The 26,526-nt window shown below is 40.4% G+C and overlaps 3 protein-coding genes across 16 annotated transcripts in view; 1 reads left to right on the forward strand and 2 right to left on the reverse strand.

Moving 5' to 3' along the window:
• Positions 1-3,094, reverse strand: part of LOC120565065 (discs large homolog 1-like protein) — a 122,675-nt gene extending 119,581 nt beyond the window's left edge. For 2 of the 3 annotated variants that reach the window (XM_039810397.1, XM_039810396.1), the window contains exons 1-2: positions 2,703-3,093; positions 1,356-1,526 (exon numbers count right to left, since the gene is read on the reverse strand). In XM_039810397.1, coding sequence (XP_039666331.1) covers positions 1,356-1,526; positions 2,703-2,721 — 190 coding nt within the window. In that variant the 5' untranslated portion in view covers positions 2,722-3,093. Of the gene's footprint in view, positions 1-1,355; positions 1,527-2,702 lie in introns of all 3 variants that reach the window. The other variant, XM_039810395.1, reaches the window with a different exon arrangement.
• A 3,244-nt stretch (positions 3,095-6,338) lies between these two features.
• The window catches only part of lrrc7 (leucine rich repeat containing 7), a 128,253-nt gene continuing 108,065 nt past the window's right edge, over positions 6,339-26,526 (reverse strand). For 9 of the 12 annotated variants that reach the window (XM_039811339.1, XM_039811340.1, XM_039811347.1 and 6 more), the window contains 6 exons: positions 18,477-18,596; positions 18,082-18,292; positions 16,731-17,071; positions 15,741-15,833; positions 11,382-11,456; positions 6,339-9,737 (listed from right to left, as the gene is read on the reverse strand). In XM_039811339.1, the coding sequence (XP_039667273.1) occupies positions 9,627-9,737; positions 11,382-11,456; positions 15,741-15,833; positions 16,731-17,071; positions 18,082-18,292; positions 18,477-18,596 (951 nt within the window). In that variant the 3' untranslated portion in view covers positions 6,339-9,626. Of the gene's footprint in view, positions 9,949-11,381; positions 11,457-15,740; positions 15,834-16,730; positions 17,072-18,081; positions 18,293-18,476; positions 18,597-26,526 lie in introns of all 12 variants that reach the window. The other 3 variants (XM_039811341.1, XM_039811344.1, XM_039811345.1) reach the window with 3 other exon arrangements.
• Positions 19,399-21,456, forward strand: LOC120565506 (THAP domain-containing protein 1 A-like). Its single transcript, XM_039811350.1, has 3 exons — positions 19,399-19,942; positions 20,866-20,970; positions 21,094-21,456. The coding sequence occupies exons 1-3, from the start codon at positions 19,616-19,618 to the stop codon at positions 21,367-21,369; spliced, it is 708 nt and encodes a 235-aa protein (XP_039667284.1). The 5' UTR covers positions 19,399-19,615; the 3' UTR covers positions 21,370-21,456.

A 26,526-nucleotide genomic window follows, 5' to 3' on the forward strand; every position in this document is an offset into this window, starting at 1 on the left:
GACAAAGCACTGTACTGCTTCAAGCCTTCATTTACAGTCCCAAACACATATGGCGTTTTTCCATCACATGGTACCTGCTCGACTCGCCTCGACTCTACTCGCCTTTTTTGGTTTTCCATTACGAAAAAAAGTCCCTGGTACCTGCTAACAGCTACTTTTTTTAGTACCACCTCCGTCCAGGTTCCAAGCGAGCTGAGCCGATACCAAAAGGTGACGTGAAAACCTGCAGACTACAGATTGGTCAGAGAGAATCGTCACTAATCACTGCGTCATCATTGCTAGCGACAGACGGGGGTGTCCTGAACAAAATCGGCATTTTTAAATAGTTTAGCCAACGGTGTTTATTTTGCTGCCTGCAGCTTCTTTTGAAACAAAATTTGTCTTCTGGCTGTGGCAACAACAACACACCTTCGACGTTCTGTGTGTGTGTCGCGTTAGGTTCATAGCTCATGGCAGTTTCCTGCGGCGGCGCTATGACGACCAGCCGCGCTCACCTCAGGCATGAAGCGGGACTAAATCTGAAATGGAAAATGTAGGACGGGGCACCACGGAAGAGTCGAGCCGAGTCGAGTAGAGTCGAGCAGGTACCATGTAATGGAAAAACGCCAATAGTCTCCTTCCTGACTGACACACTGCACTGCTCTGTCAATGTCAAAGACATACAACTGAACCTGGCTTCCACGTACATTAGTGACACTGAGTTCATGAACTTGTTGTGGAGACCAGCACAAGAACCAAGTTAAGGGCCAGTTCACCTAAATTACAAAAAAACAATGGCATCTAGCCATACAGACTTCTGGGTTGTTGTTTTTTTGCCAAAGTTTTGAGATAATGTCATCATATCACATTACTTTTGAAGAACTTCTAACTAAAACCGCTTTCCATTAACAACGTCCCATTTAGGCTACTAATCAAGAAAAGGTAGAAAATGTTGAAAACAGCCCATAGCAGGTTAAATGGTTCAGCCCAATCCAAAATGTGGGTGAGTTTTGTGATTTGTGGACGTACAGTAACCTTTTAATCTATGTGCTAATTTAAATACCTTGATCTCTGGTAATGGAATGTAAAACGTGGTCAAGTGCAGGAAAATGTGCATCAATTCACGCAGACAAAATAAAATACATAAATGCATGTAATAATGAGCAGAACATTGTTTAAATAAATCTTAATTTAAAGGGGGCAATCCTTAATCTGGAGTCACACTGTCATCAACAAGTCACCTTTTACCTCCTACAGATGTCAAATCCAAGCATCGGCAGATAAACGCTAACCACGCCTTCAAAAAAAACAACAACATAAAAAGGTATCACAGAGGAACTGGGTGGGTAAATAAACAACCAAACGGATATCCTTACCCAGCAGAGCATTAAAGAGCTGACTTTGGAAGACAGTGATGACTCTGTCCAGAGACTGTTGCAGCTGAGAATCTTCCTCAATATGGCCCTGTTTGGTCTGGCTCTGGTTCTGCTGTCTCTGGTCAAGCTTGGCCCGATACTGCTGGAGAAGCTCCAGGGCTCGCTTAGCATCTAAACACAAAATATACAGGTAAATAACCAAAAGCCTTTTTCTCATAACTAATGACAGGAAAGGAGATGTACAATTCTCCAGGCTCTTAAGTAGAGCAAGGAGATTAATGTACGTTAAAAGCCTCTACTTAATTGAGGATTACTATGGTTAAAATCGCTGGCTGGTTCGGACCACACAGGGTCTTGCTGGGTGAAGTTAATAAAAGACAACACCTGGCTCCATATAGTGAGTGTGGACACCTGTGTGCCAGAAGAATGTTTTCTTTCCCTTTCTGTCTCAACTACTGCCAGTATTCAGAGTTTGACATCAATGTCGAATTGCAAATTTGACAGCAACTAAAATTGAAAAGTAGCCTATAAAAGGTGTGTATTTGGGAGTCCTTATTTGCTTTAGAAAAGATGGCTCACGGTGCATGTTTGACCAGATCCTGGCGCAATATCACTACAATAAAACTGAAAACTGGAGTTTAGAATGTGGTAAACAGTGGTAACTTCAGCCTATTTATGGCACACATAGTTGCCTATCTGCATTAATAATTAGGTTTTATTATGGCTTTACTGTATGTAAGTCTGATGCAGAAGGACATGAGGGGGGATACAGTTGATGGTGTGAAAGAAGGCTGCAGACTACATTCCAGGTTCCATGGCACTCTGCTGAACAGCTGATTAAACCGGAAGCTCTGACAGCATCAACACAGCTACACGCCTAATGCCGCTTTCTTTGAATGCCCAGCGGAATTCAAAATAATTCTTATTTAATGAATGACTGTTTACGTATCAAGCAGAACATGTTTTCAGATATTAAGCAGCACACACGCGTTGACATGGCATGTACATTTGGCAGAGTCAAAACAGCTTGTGCATCAACGATCAGCTTGTAAACTACTAAAAGCAAATACAAAATGAATATAAAATAGATTTATTTCTGTGCCGAATTTACCACAGTGTCTGAATAATTGGTTAAAGCTCCTAAATGGTGATCTAGACGTTGTATACGTTCAACAATAAACGACCTAGCGTTAAATTGCGGGTGTTTTAGAGAAGTTTAGAGAGGAGAAGAAGAGCGCTTTGCAATATTAACGCAACATTTTAGAGTGGTTAAACAGGTTTTTTGTGGGGGAATGCACTACATTGATATAAATAAAGACCAAAAAAAAAAAAAATCATTGTATGTACCTTTCTGTCGCACAGGCATGGTGACACGCTCCGTCCTCTGTGTCGCTGTGACAGGGTATCTGTTTTCACAGATGTGTGCGTCTGTCCCGGTACAGCCTGCCTCCAAACCGGGACACCAAACTGACAACACAACTGTCTACACACCAACCTGTCTTTTTCTCTAAAGAAAAACTTTAAAAAGCGTGTGTAAGCCCGAGAATCCCGTCACAGCGGCGGAGGAAAAAAGAAGAAAAGAAACGTTGATATCACGTTGACAGTCACCGCGTGGACTTAGTACCCGGAGCTTGTTTTCTCTCTTTCCTTCTCTTTCACTTCAGCTCTCACCCTCTGTCCCGCTTTTGTTAAACTATAGTCTTCCGTTTCTTCATTCAGGTGACTTGACTCCAGCTCCAAACGCTGTCGGACCGGTTCTTAGGCGGAACACACAAACACACACCTAGAAGTCCCTAAAAGACGCGCACGCACACACACACACACACACACACACACACACACACACACACACACACACACACGCTCACTCACTCACCTCAAAACACCATTAAAGCAGGTTTGAGAGGCTCTTTTTGTCATCGAGGATGTTGGTGGTATTGTCATGTTAAACAGAGATATCGTGTCCAGTGGATAAAAACCTTGTTTATTCCAGGGCAAATACTGGATCTACATAATCCACTCAACTCTGGGTATAGATTTAGGTTTACAAACACTGATTAGTCTAGCTCCCAGAGGTAGATCTATAACCCCTCCCCTGCTCCTACTGTTTGAGGCTGCTACTAATAGATAGGCCTATTGCCATAGGCTCACATTTGTTGACTAAATTGGATGTTAGTGTACGGATATGAGACAAAAAGTCTGGTCAGATATTATAGCAAAAATGTACTTTACTACCACGATCCAAGAAAGCAAGGTGTATTATAGGGAGCCAACTGAAATGTCGGTTGTAATCCCATCAGCTGCCCGGGCAAGTCCATCCCTGTGTGAGTTTGGTGGTATTGTCATGGTAAAGAGTTTTATTGTGTTGAGTAAATTAAAGCTTCTCTTTCCCAGGCTTGTCCCTATCTCATGTCAACTACCAGGGCCTAGTTTACCCAAAACAACATCTCAAAGGAGTAACATTATATATTCGCTAATTAGCTTTTATACAAAGTAAAAAGAAAACCGAAAGCCCCAAAGTGCTTGTCAGACAATCTTGGTTTTCAAGATCAAGTCAATGTCTTTATCATCTAAAACATTAAAGATTGGGAATAGTTTTATTATCAACTTATGTAAAATAGTTACTGTCAATGCTGCTGCATTCCCACTTTAAAACCATGGGTTAGAGCTAACACGAGCAAACAGCAAGCTAACTCTATCTCCTCAAACTAGGAACTAAGTGAGTGACTGATGCAGAATGTCAAACTTTTATAGGAAGCCAAAGCGACAGTTGGTGGATGGATTAATATGCCACTTAACGTCACTTAAATTAAATATATTACTGTCAGTTAATTGTAAAATTCTCTATATTAACCATCAAAGCTGGTTGATGCAGGACACACGTTAGTCCTGCATGTTGGACACAATATACTGTAATATACTGTAATCTGACAGTGGAGAGACTGAAGGGACTTGTCATCTGCATACACACTCAGAACACACATACATATGGGCAGCAGCTGAATGCAGGTCATGGACTCGGTCTCTGGTGTTGTTATTGATCAGGTCAAGAGCTTATTGACAGCTTTGGTGGGTGCACAAAAAACTCTTGCGCACACAAACAGTCACACACACTGATGCCAGCATAAATTATGCATCAGCGTGGGGAGAAATGAATGCATGGTTGTGAAAGTGGGTTGGTCAGTCAGCACACAGAAGTATCATTTTGTACAACACCGTTTGTAAAAGACTAAAGAGTAAAAAGGAAAGGGAACAAAAGGACTTCATTCTGCTTTCATCAATGTGTGTGTGTGTGTGTGTGTGTGTGTGTGCGTGCGTGTACTATTACCCTCTATTGTTAATTGTCGGCCTGTACCACAGTAAGCAGAGTTGTTCTACAGAGGGCACTGATGCGAGGAGAACAGTGGGGAATGGTACAAGACAGTCACAGGGAAGAAGGTTTAGCCCATGATACCTTATAATCCAGTCACGCATCTTATTATACAGTATATCACAATATAGTGGTAAGCTGTCATGCAGTCAGTGAGCGGCAGTGGTACAGTAGAAGAAGTATTCAGATCCTTTATGTGAGTAAAAGTAGCAATACCACAGTGCAATATTCCATTACAAGTAAAAGTCCTGCATGCAAGTAAAAGTACAGAAGTTCCATCAGCAAAATGTACCTGAAGTAAAAGTACTTATTCTGCAGGAAAAAAAGAAATGCTTACTGTATATGACTTTTGTAGGACTACTTTTATTACTGGATAATTATTTCTGATACATTAACATAACAACATTTTGATTGTTGTAGCTGTGGAGATAACTTTGACTACTTTATACGCTTAGCCTAATCAATAACAATGCATCATATTTCATTGATGCTATAGGTCATATAACTGTAGTGGAGTAAAAAGTACAATATTTGCCTCTAAAATATATGGAGTGGAAGTATAACATAGCGTAATTGGCCATAAAATAGGCTATTATATAAATCAAGGCTGGCTAAAACGTCCAGTTAGTTGAGAGCAGTAAGGTTCGCTCATTATGGCAAATAAGATTTCGATATTGAAATTATAACAGGTTTGGGACTTTGTGAACGCGTGAACAAGCTCAGGTTCAATTTCCAGAACATGCCCTTATGAACTGATCAAAATTGGATACATTTTTCAGATTAATGTCCAGTGTGCAAAATCTAGTAGGATTTTTATGCAATTTCCTTATCATAGTCTCGCATTGCCGACCCATCTTCACAGCGCTGTGGTGTGTGTGTACTTACCACAACGGACCAAACTTTTTATTTGAGCTGCTGAAAAATACAAACACTGACATGGTTTTCTACCTTAATTAGAAACTCTGTGTGAGGCAGCTTGACAAACTCAGCTGTCCCTCTGTAATCCACAGCTCAGATAAGTGTCAAGAAATAGATGAGATGGACGGATGGAGAGGGATGAAAAAGAGTCAGACTTTTAGACTAATGGACAGAGAGACAAAGGAGCATCTGCTGAGATGACGAGAGCCGACGACCGACTTTAATCCACAAAGGAAACTCTCTCTTGATCTCTAGCTTCTTTTATTTACCTCATCCCTCTTTTATCCATCCTACTTCATTCGTTTATTGGTTCCCTCTATTACTTTATCTCTTCCTCTTTTAATAATCATTTTTTTCTGCTCATTCCTTTCCTTCAGCCCTTTCTCTTTCTTCCATTCTTTTCCATCTTTTTTCTTCCTCCGTTCCTTTATTTCTTTTCCTTATTTGGCCCCTGCCTTGCCTGTTTTCTCTTTACTTTCTTTTTTTCCCATACCTCTTAATATGTCCTTAGCACTTCAGTCCTTCATGACTTTCTTCCTTTTTAAATCACGTTATTTCCCCCATGTCCTTCTTCTTTTGTCTCATTCACCCTTCTCTTCTTAAATTGTTCTCTGTGTCAACAATAAAGATGCATAGAGGAGCAGAAAGAGATATATCCCTAAGGACAGAGCTTAGTGCACCAGGAGGAACCCAGATTACCAATAGTGACATTTTTATTGTTTGTACAATAGAGACTTTAGTACATTATTCAAAACACTTCTTATATACTGAAAAAATGGTACTTCCCAAAGCCCAAAATGGCTCCAGTATAATTGCTGCACAGCATTTTTTCAATTTTATACATATATTATTTTTTGTAAAAACTGTATCTTAAATAGTATGTACAGATAGCGTCTGCAAAATGCATTCTAAACACATGATATATATTATATATACTTCTGCAATTACAATTCTCCGCATTAATACTCAAACTTAAAACTGGAAGGATTTCAACTTGCATGTGCAAATAAATAAAGAAATAAATAGTTCTGTTAAATCGTCACTAAAATTTGTCCAACTTATAACTTGACAGCGATTCTCTCTTCGGAGGTCAAAGTACTTTTTGTCACACAACAGAAGAAGCAGCATTCAAGTTGGGTAGGTGTAGGTACTGCAGAAAGCATGAGTACATTCACAATCAATATGAGTCATTTTAAATTGGATTTCATTCACAGCTATGTACAGGGACACCGTCCTCAGCATTTGTTCAGCTCTTATGTAGTTTAAACACATAGAAAATGACTGTTTTCATAGTCATATACATATATATATAATATATATTTGTATAACACAAATTCACAATTACAGTAGAAATACATTTTATACAGTTTTGGATAGTACATGTGTAGGTCGCCAAGTCATACTGTGCGTACTTCCATCCATTTGTTATAAGTGTCATTATTATAAAATATCACAATTTTTGAGCAAAGCTAAGGTATATCAATATATTTAGAAAGAATTACCTGAAACATGTAGTAAAAAATAATTATATTATCAAACTTTTTTCTCTTTTCTCATCACAATATCTTTGATATTTCAAACTCTAAATAGGGTTGGGTGGGTACCTGTGGTTAAGATGAAGTCTCTCAACCACAAGTCTAAACTGTGCCATTTTGTGTCCCTTATATTGAATTAACTAAATTATAATGCTTATTAAGAGGGCTGACACAAAATGGGCACAGCATGACAAGTAAAAGCAAAGGACAGTGAATGATGTTGTTTTGCTCTGGATGAAACATTAGATGTTATGCAGAACAAAACAAAACTCACTGTCATGAAACGTCTTCAAGACACGTGTTGCATTTTACAGAAGACCGAAAATGAACCTCTTCTCTCTTTTTCTGTGGCTGCTTCTGTCATGTCTTTATAAAGCTTCTGAAGCATGACCATGAAGGTTAGATCTCATTACACCACATTGACACGGGCTCCAGAAACTTCTCGTGCAATCTCAGTTTCTACATCTGAGTCGACATTATTTTCTTTCCCTATCCACCTATCATTTTGAACATTCACCAGCAAAGATGGCAAATCTAAATATGTCCACGTACTCCTTGTGTCAATTAGCATCTCCTCAGGTTACAAAAGTTCTGAAATTTCAAGTGTAGCCAAAAGCCTTTGTGGCACAGTTCAGATCTTTCCCTGATTGTCTAAAAAAGGGAAAATCTGCAGATTTACCCATTTAGACAGTATTATTATTGATTCATGCAGGGATATTATCTTTTCTCTTGTTGCTTTCTGCAGGGAGGCCAGAGGTTGGATACTTCAGCAGAGCGGATGCTTGCTAACACGTGTATTTGAAGGCCAGGCCAAATGTCAAAAACCAGTTTCCTCTACTAGCTAAAGCCACGCTACTGCGCTCATTGTGTGCAGATCAAATCTGGGACACAAAGCGGTAAAGCTCTCGTGTTTTGGGCCTGTGTAGATACAACCAGGGAGGGGCAGAGGATCCATATGGTACCAACTACAGAACATCAGTCTTACTGAAAGTCAGTGGTATAATACATCTAGAGTCTCCTACAGAGTAGAGAACTCTAGAAGCCAAACAGAAAATGGCTGGCTGACAATGACCAATGATATGAAAGCATGCTGCGATTTCATCGTACAACTCAAACAGCTAAAAAAAGGATGGACCAATGCTGTAACAATACTAGAAAACAGGACTTCAAAATATGGCACAGATATTATGAATAATGTTACAGTGTGTGTGTGTGTGTGTGTGTGTGTGAGAGAGAGAGTTTTATTATAGCAGTTGAATTGTAAAGTCAGGCTAGAGTATCGACAGGGCTTCATTATGAATAGTGCACAGTGCGCACCATTGCATATGTGTTGTGTATGGGGGCACATACGTCTACTGTGTGTTTGCCTGTTAGCTCATGGGCATGGCAGTGTGTGTAAACATTAGCATGACTTGCTCAATAGATGGCACTGTGGGCCGAGCCTCAGAAGTATTGCTTTAGCTCTTTTCAGCACAGCTGTGCAAGCAACAGTTTTTTTAAAAATAAAACAAAAAAAAACGAGTAGCATTAATGAACTATCAACAGTGTTTTCTTTACAGAAAAAAAAAAAAAAATCAGTGGTATACTTTAGAAAATTGACCATTTGGAGAAATAATCCCTGTATGTTCATAAGATAGAATTCAAAATGTGGTTTATCAACACTATTTATATTAATCATAAACTTTAAGAGCTGTCTGTCCAGGCCCCAAGGAAAGTGTGGCTCTAGAAAACCGCAGCTCTATATATGTACACAAGGCAGAAAGTCCTAAGTTTTCAATTTCTGTACACTGGAGGCAATAATACCTGCAGAACAGAAGACAGCAGAAAATAATAAAACACAAGGCAGTGAACAAAAGAGAATAACAGAAGATATGAGTCAAAAGAAAAGAACAGAATAGAGGACAACAGAAAAGAGAACAAAAGCAAAGAAGAACACTAATGAAGACGGAAAAGTGAATAATGTGCTGTATCAAACAAATCATTCAAAATCTACCATGGACAGCAAAATAAAAGGCAGCGGAGAAAAAGCAAAAAGACCCCAGAATGCTAACTAACCAAACAAAAAATAACTATTCAGACTGACTGATCAGTTGACTGCCTAATTAACGACCACAAAATTCAAACCGCAGCAGCCCTGTAGGAACTCAAAGAGTCCTTCTGTGGTCCGTCCAGCCGTCGATCAGGTCCCTGACCGCCGGTAGACAGAAGAGCCGATATGTTTCCTATGGTACATTTGGCACTAGTATTTGCCTTTGGTCCAGCAATAGGCAAATCAATGTCTGTGTGTTCCCCTACAAAGGTAAAAAAGGCGGCTCATTTTTCGGTTCCACGAGCCTCCAGCGGAGGGCAGGTGGAGGGTGGCATGGGATGGCGATGAGGAGAGTAGAGAAGCGTTGTTGTGTTTATTTGTTTGTTTGTTATAAAACTTTTTTTTTTAATTTTTTTTTTTTAGCACGTGCTGCTGTCTCTCAGAACCACCAAGTCCACCGTCCGCTGGAAACTCTTCAGCAGAGAGACGGCTGTCTCGTGCTCCATGTGTAAAAAACTATGTCCGTTAGCCTGCAAGGCAAACACGCAGCACAGTCAACAGCATGTGTGTGTGTGCATGTATGTATAGAGTTATGTGTGCTGCACTATTTTCATACATATGAATATATGTGTGTGAGTGTGTGTATGTTTGTGGAAGGATGGAGGGTCACTGCCATCATTATCTCAGTAACACATCACTGTTGGGGAAAAGAGAGAGAAGAGGAGGAGCTACACAGTCATGCTGTAGAGAGAGAAGGGGTAAAGACAAAAAAGGGCTTTTAGATGAATTCATCCAGCTAAACTGTACATCTGTGGAGAGAAGATGAAGGGGGAGGAGAGACGGGAAGGAAACATGGATGGGGGGGGGCAATCTGTCATGGTAAAGCGCTGGTATCTCATTTGACCTTGCAGTACAATCTTCACACGCACTACTTTGAAATAACAGCTACAGTAAATATATAAATAAAGTGAATATTTATGAATCATTTCTGTTTGGTGTTTATTGATTTAATTTGACTGAACTACGTGGGAGGTGGAAGTTGTTTGGACAGCTTTTTGTTGCCCCTGGGAAAGTATCCCTGCACGGTGTAATGTCAGTATGTACTCATGTTCATGTGTAATGTACCCATGTTTGCTTTTTCACAACTTATATTTAAGAAAATCAATCGAGTCATCTGAAAAATAGAATACTGTAGTTCTTACAGCATGCTTTCAAACTGCAATGTAGAAAAGTGTTTAGGCCCAAATCTTATCCAAAGTAACTGCATATAAAGAGCAAATGTGCAGTGAGATAATGTTGAAGCTGATTGGGAAGAGCACAAAAATGTGTCTGGCTCAGAAAATCTGTTTTGATTCAAAAAAAAAAAAAAAAAAAAAAAAAAAAGAGTTAATTGACCTGGTAGTATTTGGAGCATAAAAACAATTGTATTGTAAGACCAAAGCATTTTGGCTTTGCTTTAATATCTAAGTGGAAGCCATTATCACCACCGCAGTCCCACAGTAGTTACAACCAACACTGTATGAGTACGTAGCTTGAGTTCAGCCTTGAAGTCTTCTGTACATATACTTACACTGTGAGCTTTTACATCCATATATTGTTTTTTTTCATATTTTTCGTTTCTTACTTTTATATTATGTCTTTATGCTTTTGCACTGTTTATTGCTATGGACCACATCATCACCAAGTTAACTTCCTTGTATGTGCAAACCTACTTGGCAATCAACTGTTCCTGTTTCTGATTACAAAAATATCTTTCAAATCGTTTAACTTCACAAGTTTTTGAAGTTGTCAGTTTCATAGTAATGAATGAGAGAGAGGGTGGGGTAGTCATGCCAACAAGTACACACACAGAGGCAGAATATAGAGGTAGGAAAATGCTGATACACTCTTGTACACTTAATATAAATACCCAGTAAGATAACATATGTGGGTAAGTTTATTTGTGACCACTGACTCAATCACTGTGGCTAATCAGTGTTTGTGTGCCTCTGTTGAATAGCTTGTGTAAGAAAATATCCAGCTAACTAGGTAAAGAGTACATGACATTTTTTTTCTACCAAATGCTCTGGCTACGCCGTTTATGAAATAAGGGAAGGGTAAGGAAGGTAAGGGAGGGAGAGAGGGCAGGATGTGGCACTTTCTGGCCCATTTGATGACGAGTGAGTGGATGTTACCTGCAGAATCTTGTCTCCGGGCTGCAGGGTGGAGGCGGCGGGCCCGTCATGCTGTACCCTAGTAACAAAGATACCCTATAAGTCAAAATGATACACCGTTAGGACAACACAGGGACACGATGGTTTAGAATCTTTGCCTTTCTCATTCTCATCTCAATATCCACCCCTCCAAAAAAAAATCACATTTCTGACAAAAATATACGGCCAGTTCACCAATGCATTCTCTTTGATCTAAATTTAGAGAGGCATGCAATTTATTATTTATTAGAAGTACTTGGGTTTACTTATTATTGGCATCTATCTTATAATTTACAGAAGCTGAGAGATACAGATTCCTCCCACAAAGATATAGATCACAGATGTCAAAATGGTTGATCAGCTATTTATACAGATAAGGACTTAAACATGGGGTCAGAAAGAGAGCAAAATAGATATACAGTAAATATATACAGAATAGGGCAGGGGGAATAGGTGTGGGATGGGTACTGACTAGGGGAAAGAAGTAGGTAGCGGGAAGGGCAGAAGATATTTCGTCCCCCATATTTTCCCTCAATAACCCAAGGCAGAGATTGTAAAAACACCAACATCTTTTCACTGAGAGCTGAAAGATGTTTTTTTGGACACAGAAAGTGTAGGACAATGCAGTTGTACCAACTCAACGTGGTTCAACAGGTTGTGCACGTGTTGAACACACAATAGTGAGCCTAACAGATAAAGTTAACAATACGATGTAGTAGTGAAAGTCACCTACATACCACAGTCTATGAGTGAATGCAAGAACAAACACGTACATATACACATATATATATATATATATATATATATATATATACACATAGAGTAAAGAGGTGTTAGAAGTATTAGTTTAGTTACCTTTATGGTAACACTGGCATTTATACAGTGAGCCTCATATATGTATTCAATTAAATCATTTTGATGATGTGGCAAAGAAATGGTTTTATTAAGTTAAGTTTAAGTTGTGCACATATGCAATTTATGCTAATTCATGACAACATACTACAAACATTAGGCCTAATTGTTATTTGGATCTGATCAGTTAATTATATCACTTTACTACTCAGGTAGGCTACTGAGGAAGTGAAATATGGAGCTCACTGTACATTAGAAATGTGTTTGTTAGCAGCTGAAAATTGTGTAGTGTTAGTCACAACAATTAAGCAGTTACACACAAAGCAGTTGCACACAAAGCTGCAGTGCCCTGCAAAAACCTTGCATCTTCCAAATGTCAGAAACATTCAGAAATGTTGAAAATGCTTAAGGACAATATTCCGGATGAGGTTTTTGCTACTCGGAGATAACAGATGACAGCTGTTAAGTATGTTATCAACAGCAGCTTAGTGTGCAAAGACAGCATATTAAACAACAGCAGGAACAGAAAATTGGATTTTCTAACGCTCATGACCCAGATCTGATGAAAAATCCATGTTCTGCTCCTTAAAACCCTGTCTTTTTTTTTTTGAAACCGAACCTGAGAAGATAATGCATCAAAGCCTGGGATCCCGCTCCTGTCAATACGGGAACTGAGTCACCAGCTCCACTCGTTGAATCCTAATTAGCCAGAAGTAAAACTGACCCAGTGGCTTAGAGTGCCTCAGCTAGACTTTTAAGTCAAACTTAGAAGATCATTGTAATTTCTTTTTTTTTAACCTGATAATGACAGGTTTTTACGTTTATCGGTGTTTTAAGCCCCCAGCGTCTCCTTCCAGGCAGCGCTACCTGGAAGGCACTAGGATTAGGCAATGGTTATGGTTATGGTTATGGTTAGGGTTAAGGTTAAGGTTAAAGTTAGGTGCCTTGAAGTCGATTAGGCAATGGTTATGGTTATGGTTATGGTTAGGTTTGGGTTAAGGTTAGGGTTAGGTGCCTTGAAGTCAACGGTCACAGCGCTGCCTGGAAGGAGACGTAAAACACCATTGTGCGTTTCTTACAAAGGATTTTAAAACTTCATTGGGGAAGTTAAACTTTAAAATAAGATACAATGTGTTTTGAGAAGTATTTTCTGTAAACCTTCAATCAATCTGAATTAGTTCTTCGAAGATTAGTTTCTGAAACATTATTTTGTTTCTACAAGAAACCATGCAAATAGTTTTGATCTTTAAAGAAGGATGATCCGGCCAAAATTCATGTTTGTCATGAATATATATTGTTTTATGATAAAACTAAACGATTATGTCAAGTTAAGGATTATGGTTTGTGTCCTTTGAACAACACAAAAATATGCACTTTTTCGTAGTGAAATATTGATGTTCTGTTTAGCCATTATAAAAGATGAATGCCACAAAAAGGCTAAAGAAAACATAAAGAGCAGACATCTTTTGTTTGAATTTGAATTGAAATAACACAACAAACTTTGATGTTGATAATGTTCCAACAGTATTTTACAAATATTACGACCACTGATTAATCGGGGCTACAAGTGTGTTCTTCTAGCCCAGATAAATCAGAGGATGGGTGTAAACAACAAGCTGACCACAAGGGGGAGCCACAGTCCTGTGGAACAGGCGTGGCTATAGAAAGCACTGGGGATCAAAACCACAGATGTATAATTTATCAGTCAAGCTGTTTTGATTCACAGTCCTTTTAACTATTTAAACTCTGGCTCAATTTAGCCTCAATTCTGCCCTTAATTTACATTCAAATACAATAAAAAACAATGTTTTAAACCTAGTAATGTCTACTTTGACTAGAATAACTACAAATGTATAGACAAACCAAAAGGAATTTTCCTAAGTGGGACAGAAAAGATGATCGAAGACGTCTGCATTTGTATGAGGTCAAACTTATGATGAATCAGCCAAGAGTTGACAATAGTTTAACGCGACCTTCGACTGCTTCAGGAAGCCTCACGCGTGTGGATGGAAGTGACAATGGGGGCCAGAATAAGAATAAGGTGATTAAAAGTAAATTGTGGTGGTGACAGATAATATCCTCCATGAAAACCCTGTGGGGGCCACAGTTGAGGGGTCTGAGGAGAGCAGAGCTGACATGCAGTTCATATCACACCACATTTAGGACATCTAAATGCATATTTCACTTTAGAACATTTACATTTTAACCATACATACTCCCATGACTGAGTGAAAAATCAGCTGACTGACATCACTGCAGATATCCAGAAGACTGACAGTCACTGTATGATGGTTAAGGTAAACATTTTAGTCTAATGTGAAATATTGCAGTCATTTTCAAAGTCCAATAATCCATATTAATATAGATAAAGTATCTCTATATCTAGATCTACAGTATACCTTACTCCTGTATAAATACACTGAATACACACAATATTTAGGAGAATCACTTGAGAGAATTAATTATGGACAGGCTGCAGCTGGTGAAGCTTTATGGATACACAGCAGAGATGGGCATGGTTAAATTACTGTTCGTGTCAGCAACTGAATCACAGTTGTTGTCTTCTTAAAGTTCAAGGATGAATTGACAATCTCTATATTATCACTTCACACCCCCGACTTAAATTAATTCACCATTCGTCACATAGGCTGTCCAAAGGCTGACTGTTTTAAATAACCCTTATTGTCGGCTTTCTATTAATAGACCAGCTGTCTCGTCAGTTACTCAACATCTGAATAAAAGTCAGTAAAATCTGCCATACTTCCCATCCCGAGATCAAAGTGTTGAACATCTAAAATCACCCACGGTGTCCCGGAACTAAAGCAGCCTTCCTAAAATAGCTGTCAGAGCTCCGTGAGCAGCCTCGCTCCTTTGGACTGACTATAGCAGCATGTTTCTAGGACAGACTGCCATGTGCAGGAGGCCTGGGGGGATCTGCAACCCCAACAGGCTCTCAGCACAGGCACACACTGACAGAATCAGTCAAACTCAGAAGTAGAAATCATAAAGGAGTTCGGTATTCCTTGTTATAAGACATCATTCGTGCGTGTGGGCACACATCTATTTCTAAGTGCTGAACTATTGTTTGTTGCTTCATTTTCCACAGTGACAAGGACACTCAAAAGTGCCTATCGTACTATCAGTCCTAATAATATAGTTTGCCAAACTCAGGTACCTTTTTACTGAATATTTCTTTCCTGTTTGGTGATTGGTGAAGAATTTCTAATATTTCAAGAGGATTCGTTTTGATATACTTTATCACACCTCAGACTTCTTTCAAATTCAGAAACTTCCATGAAACTGATGTTTTCCAACAGTCTGTAGTTTAAGATCACAGACTCAAAGAGACTCAAAGTTAACCAAGTCAACTGCTGCCCCATAGACAGACAGACAGACGAAACACTGCGGTAACGAGCAGCAGTTTCCATGGCAACTCTGAGGTAAAGCCCGGGAGGCTGGGATTAGCTGGCAGGCCGGGTCGGGTCGTACCATGTCGGAGGGTTTGAAGGGGTTCCCCTGGCCGCTGATGCCACCAGAGATACTGAAACCAAGACCAGGGTTCTTCTCTATTCTCACACACAACTATAGAGAGAGAGGAGGGGGGAGAAATAGAAAGACAGAAAAGAAAGAAAGACAAGTGACAGTGAAATACAAAGATCATAATCTCTACACAAGCATAGAGTAGATAGACAACATGTACAACGGTGGAATGGTGGAATTTTGTGTGATGTGTGACAAACTTTGGCAGCTATATTGGAGGTCCTCAGTTCTCTGGCATCAACAACTGAGCCACAAATATCCTCGCCAGAGTTTTTCTAATTGGCATAATGAAAGCCATCTCATACTAGGAGAGGAAAACAAAACCCTGCAGGAAGATCAGCTGATCTGGGTGGTGTGAATGACTTCATGTTCTTACCTCAACTGTTACAGTGAGCTCCATCTGTGAAATATCTCAGATTTAGAACTACGCCTCCATGGCTTTTTCTAGACCTGTTTCTTCTCACAAACGGTTGCAAAGCGTTAGGGGGCTAAAATTACACTTACGTGTCCCGATTATTTTTATTTTTTGTGTCCTTTAGTTGACAGGTTGTTGGCCTTGTGAACCCTTCAAAATCCACTTGGTAACTATCATGTCCTGTTATTAAAAAGTCTGACTAGTTAGTTAACATTACCCACTGCTGTCTTTGGAAACAACAAAGCCATTCACATCTCTGCATTATTTCACTTTCACCGTTTCAATTTCTTGTGTGCATTAGTCTCAAATTATTTTACTGTTTATATTTGAACCATTTTGATATTACTTGTAGTGTACTGTAACTATATGGACCTACATCCACAAAACTGATATCTTTTCTACCCGAGTTACTATATATTTAGCCATCATTTGAGCACAGCCCATTTTCAAACAGACCTCCAAGATAGTGTGGGACATGGTTGCTGAGGACAAACAGACACACAGATGGACAGACAGACAGATACCTGTTCCTGGAAACCATCCGTGCTCTTCTGGCCTTTAGTCTGCAACAGGCAACGAGCACTCTGAGGCCGCGGGTTGGTGTGGGTCATGACAACCTGATTGCTATGGACCATGCCCTGATTGCTATGGACCATGCCCTGGTTGCTATGGACCATGCCCTGGTTGCTATGGACCATGCCCTGGTTGCTATGGACCATGCCCTGATTGCCGTGGTACTGAGGGTTGGTGGCGGGCTGATGGGATGTGTGTGAGGAATGGGGGTTGTACTGGGCTTGGTTCCCAGACGGGGACATGGCCATGGTCATGCCGGCGCCGGGGTAACCCTGTCCAGGAGCAGGATGGCCTGGACAGGAAAAAAGAAAAAGAAACTGGTAACACTCTGAAATAACACTATCTACACTTGATTAATGTGTAGGCTGTTGATTTGAGACACATGGCAGACATTCTTATTTTTACACTGACCGACTTGGCTATTACTGGTCAATTGCATTTTTCAAACTGGGGTGAAATTTAATTCAAGATTTTATGCTACAGTAGCTTGAACTGAATTAAAAGCAATACCAAAGCACTTTTCCTCTTCGGTCCCCCTACAGGTTGGAAGCGGAATTGTCCATTACCGTTCTCATTCGAACTACCGCAAACTTGCATAGTGCGGTTATAGCCGATAGAGGGCCGCAAAGCGAATGCAGAAGTGCCATTCACCCTGTTACGAGTTGATGAACCACTGAAATTATTTTGGAAACACTATTTTAAGGTACAAAAGAATCTTTGGTGTTGCTTTAAGACAAATAAACAAACACCAGGGTACGCTACCTGGCTAAAAAATCCAATTGGTAATCCCAAGGCTGGTTGATGTTTTGTGAGCCTCAATATTTGTCTTTAATTAACAGTTTTTAACCAATTCTGCTTTGTTTTTTTCCGATTTCATACTGTGATTGGGTGTGACAGCATGATTGGATGACAGTTTGTGACCCCAATAATTACATTTTCAATAACTTAAAGGAATACGCCACCGTTTGTTGAAATAGGGCTTATCACGGTCTCCCCTGGCTGTAGATAGGTGGGCCAACGCATTTTTTGCCTCAGTGCAAGTAATTAGGTTGTTTTTTTTGTCTTTTGTTGGCTCACTTTTACTCACAACATGCTAACCGGCAACATAGGATTCCATTCACTACGCTAAGCTAACTAGCGGCAGCGCTGCCGGTGTTGCACCGGACTAAAACAATGCATGCACAAAAAATGCGTTGGCCCACCTATCTACAGCTAGGTATGATAAGCCCTATTTCAACAAACGGTGGCGTATCCCTTTAAGGGCTACAAATGAACCATTTTATTTGATTTATTACCATTTACCTTGAGGCATGTTGCTTTGGTACTGCCCCGGCCCACCAGAGGGAACCACTGACAAGGGCATGCCCGGTTGGTATTGGCCCCCTTTGTTCATCATCCCGTCGTAGCCCTGCTGCACGACCACACGATGAGGCGTAGTGGACGAGGAGGAGGAAGAGGATGTGACTGTCATGGTGTTGTGTGATTGGTGGGAAGGGTTGTGGGAGTGGGCACTCTGTGGACAGAGCAGGGGGCAGTTAGAAACATTACAAATTATTATGGACACAGACATGCTCACATCCACACCAGAGGAATGGTTACTGGAGACACTTACACAAGTTCCTTTCTTCCTTCTTAAGCCTTGGGTTGGATTAAACACGGTAAAACTAAGACAAAAAGGTTCAGACAACAGCTCTTACCTTTTTCATGAGGTTGTCAGGTGGGACGTCCCTCCTGCCAAGCGAGTAGGGAGCCCACTGGTTGCTTCCTGACAGCCCCTCCTGGTCATTATCCAGCATGGCAGCCTGCTGGGAGGGGGTCTGGAAGAGAGACAGAAAAAGAGACAGGGAAACAGTGACCCTTTACTGGAAATTAACTTTTCACTTAAAGAGGTATCATCTAAACACACTGCACATATGACACAGAGCTGGACTGAAATTGGCAAAGTATCTCGTTAAGTAATTCATTCAAGTATCAACCTTTGCCTGCCTGAGGTTGTTTCAGACACAGGTTTATATGAATGTCATGTGAGATTCTGTTTTTACAAAAAATAGGAATACCATAGGGCTAAGTGAAGCAAAGTAATATATTGTGCAATGTCACCACCAGTCAACATGGTGTGATGACTGATGCAGCTGATGAATACTGTATCAGAATAGAAAGTTATTTTTGTATTGCACCTTCCTTCTACACCAAACTCTCATTTAAAGCCCCTGAGAACTTGTCTTCACTTCTCTGTAAGATTAATTATTCATGATTAAATATGCAAACATTTAAAGTTAATAAATGATTGCAGTTATTATTCATTAGTGGTTAAACACTCAAAAACGGTTTCATCCGGACCGTTTGAGTGTGGTGTGATCAGATTTGATTGACCCACCGACTGCCATCCGATTCTGATTCAAATGTTGCTAAATTCTGATTGGCTCATGGAAGTATATGGCATCCCATTTTCCCAACTAGGCCCGTTCACTTAAAGGGATATTTCACCGTTGTAAAGCTGAATATATCTTTAAATCGGGTCACTTATGTTGTAGAAATGTGATTTTTTTTTAGAAATCGGTGCCTTCTAGGCCGAGAAAAGCCAGAAAATGTGTTTTTGGCTAATGTGGATGAAAGACACCAAATCCCAGAATGCACTTGCTTCGCTGCTCTACGAGGCCACTCCCAAGCCACGCCTACCGGTTCGAGAGGGCAGGAGGGAGGGAAATTCAACCTTATATACTGTCTATGCTCAAATGACTCGAAAACTGAAAAGACACCAGTTAATGTGAGTCTCCGTGACGAGTTAGTTGATAAATTAATTTAAATACTAGCGTTTTTGTTTTTTTTCATCGAAATGGTGCTAAATTGCTTTGTACCGCGATGTACAGCCAAAACCAGGAAAGGACAAGCAGTAAGTTTCCATCATTTGCCTGTTAAACATTTGGAGCGGTGCAAACAGTGGCTGCGGGCTATCAACCACCCAAAGTTTCGAGAAGACACCGATATGGGGAACCTGAAAAACCTGAGGGTTTGCAGTCGCCATTTCAAGCTGGAAGACTACGAACCCAATGTACTTGGAATGAAGAGAATCACTCTAAAGGACACAGCAATTCCGTCGATATTCACCTTCCCAGAAGACGAACAGCCCGGGCCATCTGTTAGAAAACGCATTCGCCGAAAGGTAAGACTCGTGCTAATACTCGACTCTATTTCTCATCACACATAGTTGTTAACAGTAAAACAGTAACGTTAGACAATGACATAAGTTGCAGCTATATAAGTTGGCTGTTCTCAAAGTAAAGCCACTGTTAGCTACTGAGCTACTTGTCGAGTTAGGCTAACGTTACCACGCAAGCCTGTTGCTTTATTCGGTGGTTGAGATAACTTCAGAGACCGATACATTTGCGAGATGTACATTATTAATTAATGTTTAGGCTTGCTAAACGTAAATACCATTGCATTTTATCAGCCGTGGAAAGAAACTATGCCGTACTTAAATACAACTGTAAGGTACTTTTAATTGACTATTTTCATTTTTATAGCTTTAGTTACTTTGCATATTCATATTCAGACTTTATTGATCCGGTGGTGAAACTCAAAAGCTCCAAGTCAAACCTCCGCTGTTATTTTGGTGAAAGTAGTGTAAAGCATTACAATTCATAGACCATAGTAAAAATTGTAATATAACTAATTACTCTCAAATGACAGTAACTAGTAATTATAATTTATTACATTTTTGAAGTAACTTGCCAAACACTGGTTATTCTGTTCACACCATCCTAAATTTCTCAAGATAAATTAGATCATGTCTGAAAATTAGCATACATGACAAAGCTCCTTTTCACGGCAGAAATCGATCAACCTTTTGTCTCCGTCTTGGACCCCTGCTGTCCTGCAGACTAGATTAGAACAAAATAATGCTGTAAACTTGAAAATAATTGACACCCACAGGTAATGTTTGTGTAACCTCAAATGCGCATATGTTAGAGGTGTGTCCTTGTTATTTGGGCAACAAAGGAAACCGTATTGTTTTCACTTCAGAATAAGTTCAGTTCAATTCAAATGTCAAATGTTTTTAACGTTATTGAATTTATGTCATTTCAGACTCCAATCGCGTCTAATCCTTTAGTGTCCTCGTCGGAGGATGAAGAACAATTGCTACTGACCTCAACACCGGTCAAAATTCCTGCCTCTGGCCAAGAACAATTTGTAAGTTTCTGAAGAACCAGCATACTTCGCAGCATATTCTTTCTAAATAAATTCTAAAGCAACTGTATGACAATAATTAGAAGAGTTAAAATTAAAAAGAAACCTCTTGTTTGTTTTTTAAAGTCACCTGGAGGCCTCAATACCAGCGCCGGCAGCATTGCTGAATTAACAGTCACCCTCTCATCAACATCTTCATCAGATGATGAAGGTGGAAAGGACTGGCGTGAAAAGAAGATAATTGTCAATGAATCCAGCCTCATGTCACTCTTCAAATTTTGCCAGATGTGCGGGAAACCAATTTTATCAAAGAAAATTGTCGACTTTGGGGCAAAGAGGGAGGTGGATTGGACATGTCTTGGGGGGCATTCTGGGACTTGGACATCTTCACATGACATGTGAACCTCCTTGCAGCCTAGGGCTGTGCAATTAACTAAAATAGTATAATCGAGAAAAAACGATTTATTTTTGCCCTGTTCTGTTTTGCAAGAACACTCTTATTTTGTCTTGTGTTCTGAATGACACGCGCATGCGCACATCCGCCCCTCCCGAAGCCAGTCAGGGAGGCAAGTCCTGCATATCATTCGCTGGAATTTAAAAACTCAGCGCGAGTAAAGATGGCAGCAGCGTTTGGTGAGCAAAAAAAGGCAAAACCAACTCCGTTGTCTGGGAACAGCTAACGTTAGCTAACCCTGCGGTCCCTCTGCCCCCCCGCTGTAGTATACTGTCTAGAGACGTTGTATTCCCCCGACACGCTGTATTCACTTACTGTTAAACCCTTGTGTTGTCCTTCGGGTCCCAGTGACCCAAAGGACAACACAAGGTATGTACTCCGTTTACTTTGTTGAGAATTGCTCTCTAAAACCGGTTTCTTTTAAAGTAAGTAAGTAAAGTTTATTTCTAGAACACATTTAAACACAGTTTAAGCTGACCAAAATGCTGTACAAACAAGAACTAAGGTGCTGTATTAACCCTTGTTTAGAGAGCAATTCTCAACAAAAAAACGGAAACCAGTAATCCTTGTGTTGTCCTTCGGTCACTGGGACCCGAGGACAACCCTAAGGGTAAAACTTTTCAAGCTTAGTGGGGTGCATAGGCATACTGCTCAAAAACAACATGAAAAAACATAGTAATGTTCCCTCAGCATTTAGTTTTGTTGTTAAACTGTATGTAAATGAGCAGGGACGTTAAATCACCTGTTTCACGTAACGTTACTCTAAGGTACCGTCTATGTGCTGGAGTTTTCCTAAGGTTAGCTAGCAAATAAGCCCACTGACGGCGACATTATTGTTGATATTTTGGCACAATGTTTAGTAATGACAGTAGTAGCGGTCATAGTGAGTGAACATGTGATGTGAGATGCACATTGTGTTATGTCTGTGGAACTGTTCATTAGCTGTGTAACGTTATGTGTGATATCTGTGAAGCTGAACCGACTCACAGTAGTTAAACAGATTTTATTCTGAACCAAAGACTCTTTCTGTGAGATAAAGGACAATAACCGATTATACCCTGGACGCTATCCATTATATCCAAATGTTAATGAGTAATTGTGATTTCAATATTGACCAAAATAATCGTGATTATTATTTTTTCCATAATCGAGCAGCCCTATTGCAGCTGTTCTGTTCAGTGAGGGGCACATACACAGAACTATCAGACTGGTGCAAGATGGGTGTCCAAATGATGGGACAGACCACATTTTACAATATCCAGAAGGTCTACTTACACCCTGCTATCGAGGAACTGTATAGTGACAAAAGTATAGTATAGTGTATTAAGGCTGGGACACATCAGGCCGATTATCGGCCGTGGGACAGTCTGGCGAGGTCAGTGACTCAAATCAGTTCGGTGTGGCCCGTGCCGTCGTATGTCTGGGGGGCCGTCGGCGTTCATTTTGGCCGACCTGACATGTTTGGTCGTCAGGGAAGTCGGGACTCGCCCAGAAATGACGAGCGGAATGAGGTGACTAGAGTCTCTTAAAATCTGATGAAAATCTTTTAAACTGACCTTTGTTGAGCTGAAATGAAGACAGATTCAGCAACTGCACGGCCTATTTCTCGCTTAAAATGTTTTCAGAAACACGTTTCAGTGAACTACTTTAGTACAATATCAGATCGTATTCTGAACGGCCGCCATAACAGTCTGGCTCTGAATTTCCAGAGAAAACAAACCCATGTGACGCGTTCGTCCAATCAGCTGCCGGTTTTCATTTCTTGGGCAACAATACAGATTAGCGCCGCCTGCTGTTATAGAGATGTATTACGTCTCGTCTCCTCTCGTCTTTTTGGTCTGTTCTGTGGCAGTTTTTTGGACCTCGGGGACGCGACTGATCATATCGACGGGGTTTTCTGTCAACGGTCGGCTATATGTGTCTACACCATTAGTGTGAATTGCTCATTCAAGAAAACAATGAACAATTCACACTTCTACACTAGCAGAGTGCAGCAATGCTGGAACGATGTAAGGGGTCGAAGAGTGAGAGACTAAGGTGTGAAGGGGTGGGGGAGGGGGGAGGCAATACAAAATAAAATGGAAAAATGTTGGAGTTTATCCAAACTTGTGCTGCATTTACTCACAGGTTTCCGGAAGAAGATGCAGAAGAAGGGGGGGGAAAAATGACAATGAAATCCTCCTTGCATGGACCAGGTCAGTGTTGGTTTGTAATGTGGCAGACTTTACATTGGTTTGCAAGGTTCAAAATGACTAATTGTATTATCTTTCATAGGTCTGTCGTAAACCATATGTGGTTTGCCTGTGCAACCACTAAGGGGGACGTCAAGGTAAGACATTTGATTCTAATTTTGATTCTTTTTTTTTTGGAAAAACTATTTTTCTAGACTTATTGATGATGATCGAATTTCCATACAGGTACTGAAATGCCGGTAGAAGTCCATTCCACACCATGTGTGTAATGAGCATGAGTGGACAGATGATGACGGAGAACAGCATCGGTGTGACCGTGCTCCTCTAACAGCCCAGGAGCAAAAGATGCGCATGTGGATAAAGATGGATTCTGTGCCATTTCAAGACCTGTCATCGCTGGTCCTTGACAAAAGGCTTCTGAGAGGCATGGAAAAGATGGCCCTGTTCAAACATACTGGTGAGAATAGTTGCCCTTGTACACTTGATTATTTTTCCAAATCCTAATGATCATGTTTTAATTTTTTATATCCCTTCTCTCTTTCTCTTCTATATAATTGCACACAGGGCCACTGGAAGTCTTTCACAGCACACTTTTGAAACTCTTCCCCAAACGCCAGGCATTCTCATTCCAGGGAATGAGGGAGAGATGTCACCTTGCCATCCTGGAGCACAGTGAGAACATTGTCAAGAGGAAGCAGGCCACAACCAAGACAGGTGTGTTGTCAGAGTAGTATAATATCCAAAATTAGAATGTTCACAGCTAAGGGAACGATCATACAGGACCGTGAGCAGTGAGGTGCGGCTTTTTGTTGTTGTTTTGTATTGGCAGGAAGCGTTTTGTGCGCTGCTTATGGGCACATGATGGAATAAAGTCTAGCAAAGTCATTTTCAAATTAATTATATTAAACATATTATATTACTACTCTTGTTACTGTTTCTGCATTACAATGTTACCACACTGCACATAGCTGTACATACTGTACATCTCTGTCTATATGGTTCACACTTAATATCCATATTTATTTCTCCATATATTAGTTTTTCTTATAATATATTCAGTTTATACACTGCATATATCCATCTATATTATTCTCACTACTATTATAATGTTACTGCTACTACATCGCACATATCATGTTGTTCATACATGGTTCATATTACATAGCCATAGTTAGTCTGCTCTTACAAGGTAACTGCTAATACATTTTTTTGTACTTGTACTCTGCACAATGACAATAAAGTTGAATCTAATTTCCTATCCTTTACAGGACAAGCACGGTTCAGCCAAGTCTTCTGCAAGAGATCCAAGCAGTGGGTCTTGAAGAAAATCTTCACACCACACACCACCCAGTTTATAGACACACTCATCCTGAAGGTCATGGACAGAAGACGCAACCCAAACATTGTGTTCAAGGTGCCAACCTCCTCACTTGCCCTGCCACAGCCTGCGCTGCCACCCAACATTGCACCAGTGCCTAAACCACCAAAGGAGGCTGCCACGAGTTCTTTCCAAAGTCGCTTCTGAGACAGACACATTCTGATGGCACCTTATGATAGCACCTCTTCCCTGAGTCCTATAGCGGTTTCTAATCAGATTCTGCCAACACTATTTATATTTCTTTCTTTTCTTTTTTTGCTTGCTTTGTTTTTATATTGTGCCAGACATTCATTTTTCTCCTTGTTTATTTTAATGTGTAACCTTGACTATGGTGGCACAATCTTTTTCATTTGTGAATAATAAAAATAATAGATTTCTTCATCTTACCCTGTACTCTTTTGTACACCAAAGTTATACATTACTCGTTGAATGCCGAAATGAATGTTGGGATACAGTTGCTGCCAAGTTCATACAGGTTACCAACAAGGGGATAAGTCTCTCTCCACAACCCGTAGCTCCTATGGCACCATTTTGATGCTAACAAGCCATCACCCGCCGTTAGCATTCCATTGACTGCCATGCATTTTGACGTCACTTTGACAGCGAATAACTTTACATCTGAAGCGTTTTAAGACGATTTGTCCATTGTTTATTTTTAAAGAAACACGACAATGTATTAAAGGCTCCATTACCTTGTATCTCACGTTATGGCGCCATAGCAGCCGTTTTTGTAAAAAATAGGCTAACGACTTACTGTCGCGTAGTAGAGGAATTACCGTACAGGAGAAGCTCGCAGGCAGTTTCGACTTACATTAGCTGTTTAAGTTTAATTACTAATGTTAACTAGCATTTTAATTAGCAATAATTAGCCTGTGCCTACGCTCTCCATCTCTGTAAGATTGGGAATGATTGAGATTTCTCTTGGCACAGCTACCAGAAGACTTCCAACTTTCAGACAGGTTGCTCACTCATTTACGTCTTCAAGCTCAGTTGGAGGCTGCGCAGTAACGCTCGGCCATCACCGGAAAAATGCTTCTAATATCCTTCACTGGTCTCCGTCCAGAGCAACGGGATCTATTGGTCCGGTTTATATACTGTCTATGGTTACCAACAGTCTATGCAACCAATGCATCATCATCAGTAAAATAGGCGTGTCAAGAACATTTCCGGGAATCTGAACTGTTCTTGGTGAAATTAGAACCGTATGTCAATGATTAGAACTTGTGTGTTGGGACAGTACTTTGGCAACACAAATTGACGTTTCACAGGAACACAAGTCAATGGAAGAACACAGATTGAGAAACGCCAGGATCGAAGCTAAGGTGCTCTGTTACACATGCTGGCAGTGCCGTTTCCTCGGCAGATTCAGCTATTTCTTCAAGAAGAAAATGGCATTGATGAAATTTGTGACAGCAATAGGACTCTCTATCTGTGTCCATAGGCGCACAGCGAGAGCATTGACGCCACCAGTCTGCCCGGGCTCTTCCTCCTGACTGCCAGGCAAGTCTCGCTCCTCTGCTACAGCAGCTGCTCCG

This window comes from Perca fluviatilis, chromosome 9 (assembly GCF_010015445.1).
Source record: "Perca fluviatilis chromosome 9, GENO_Pfluv_1.0, whole genome shotgun sequence".
NCBI lineage: Eukaryota > Metazoa > Chordata > Actinopteri > Perciformes > Percidae > Perca > Perca fluviatilis.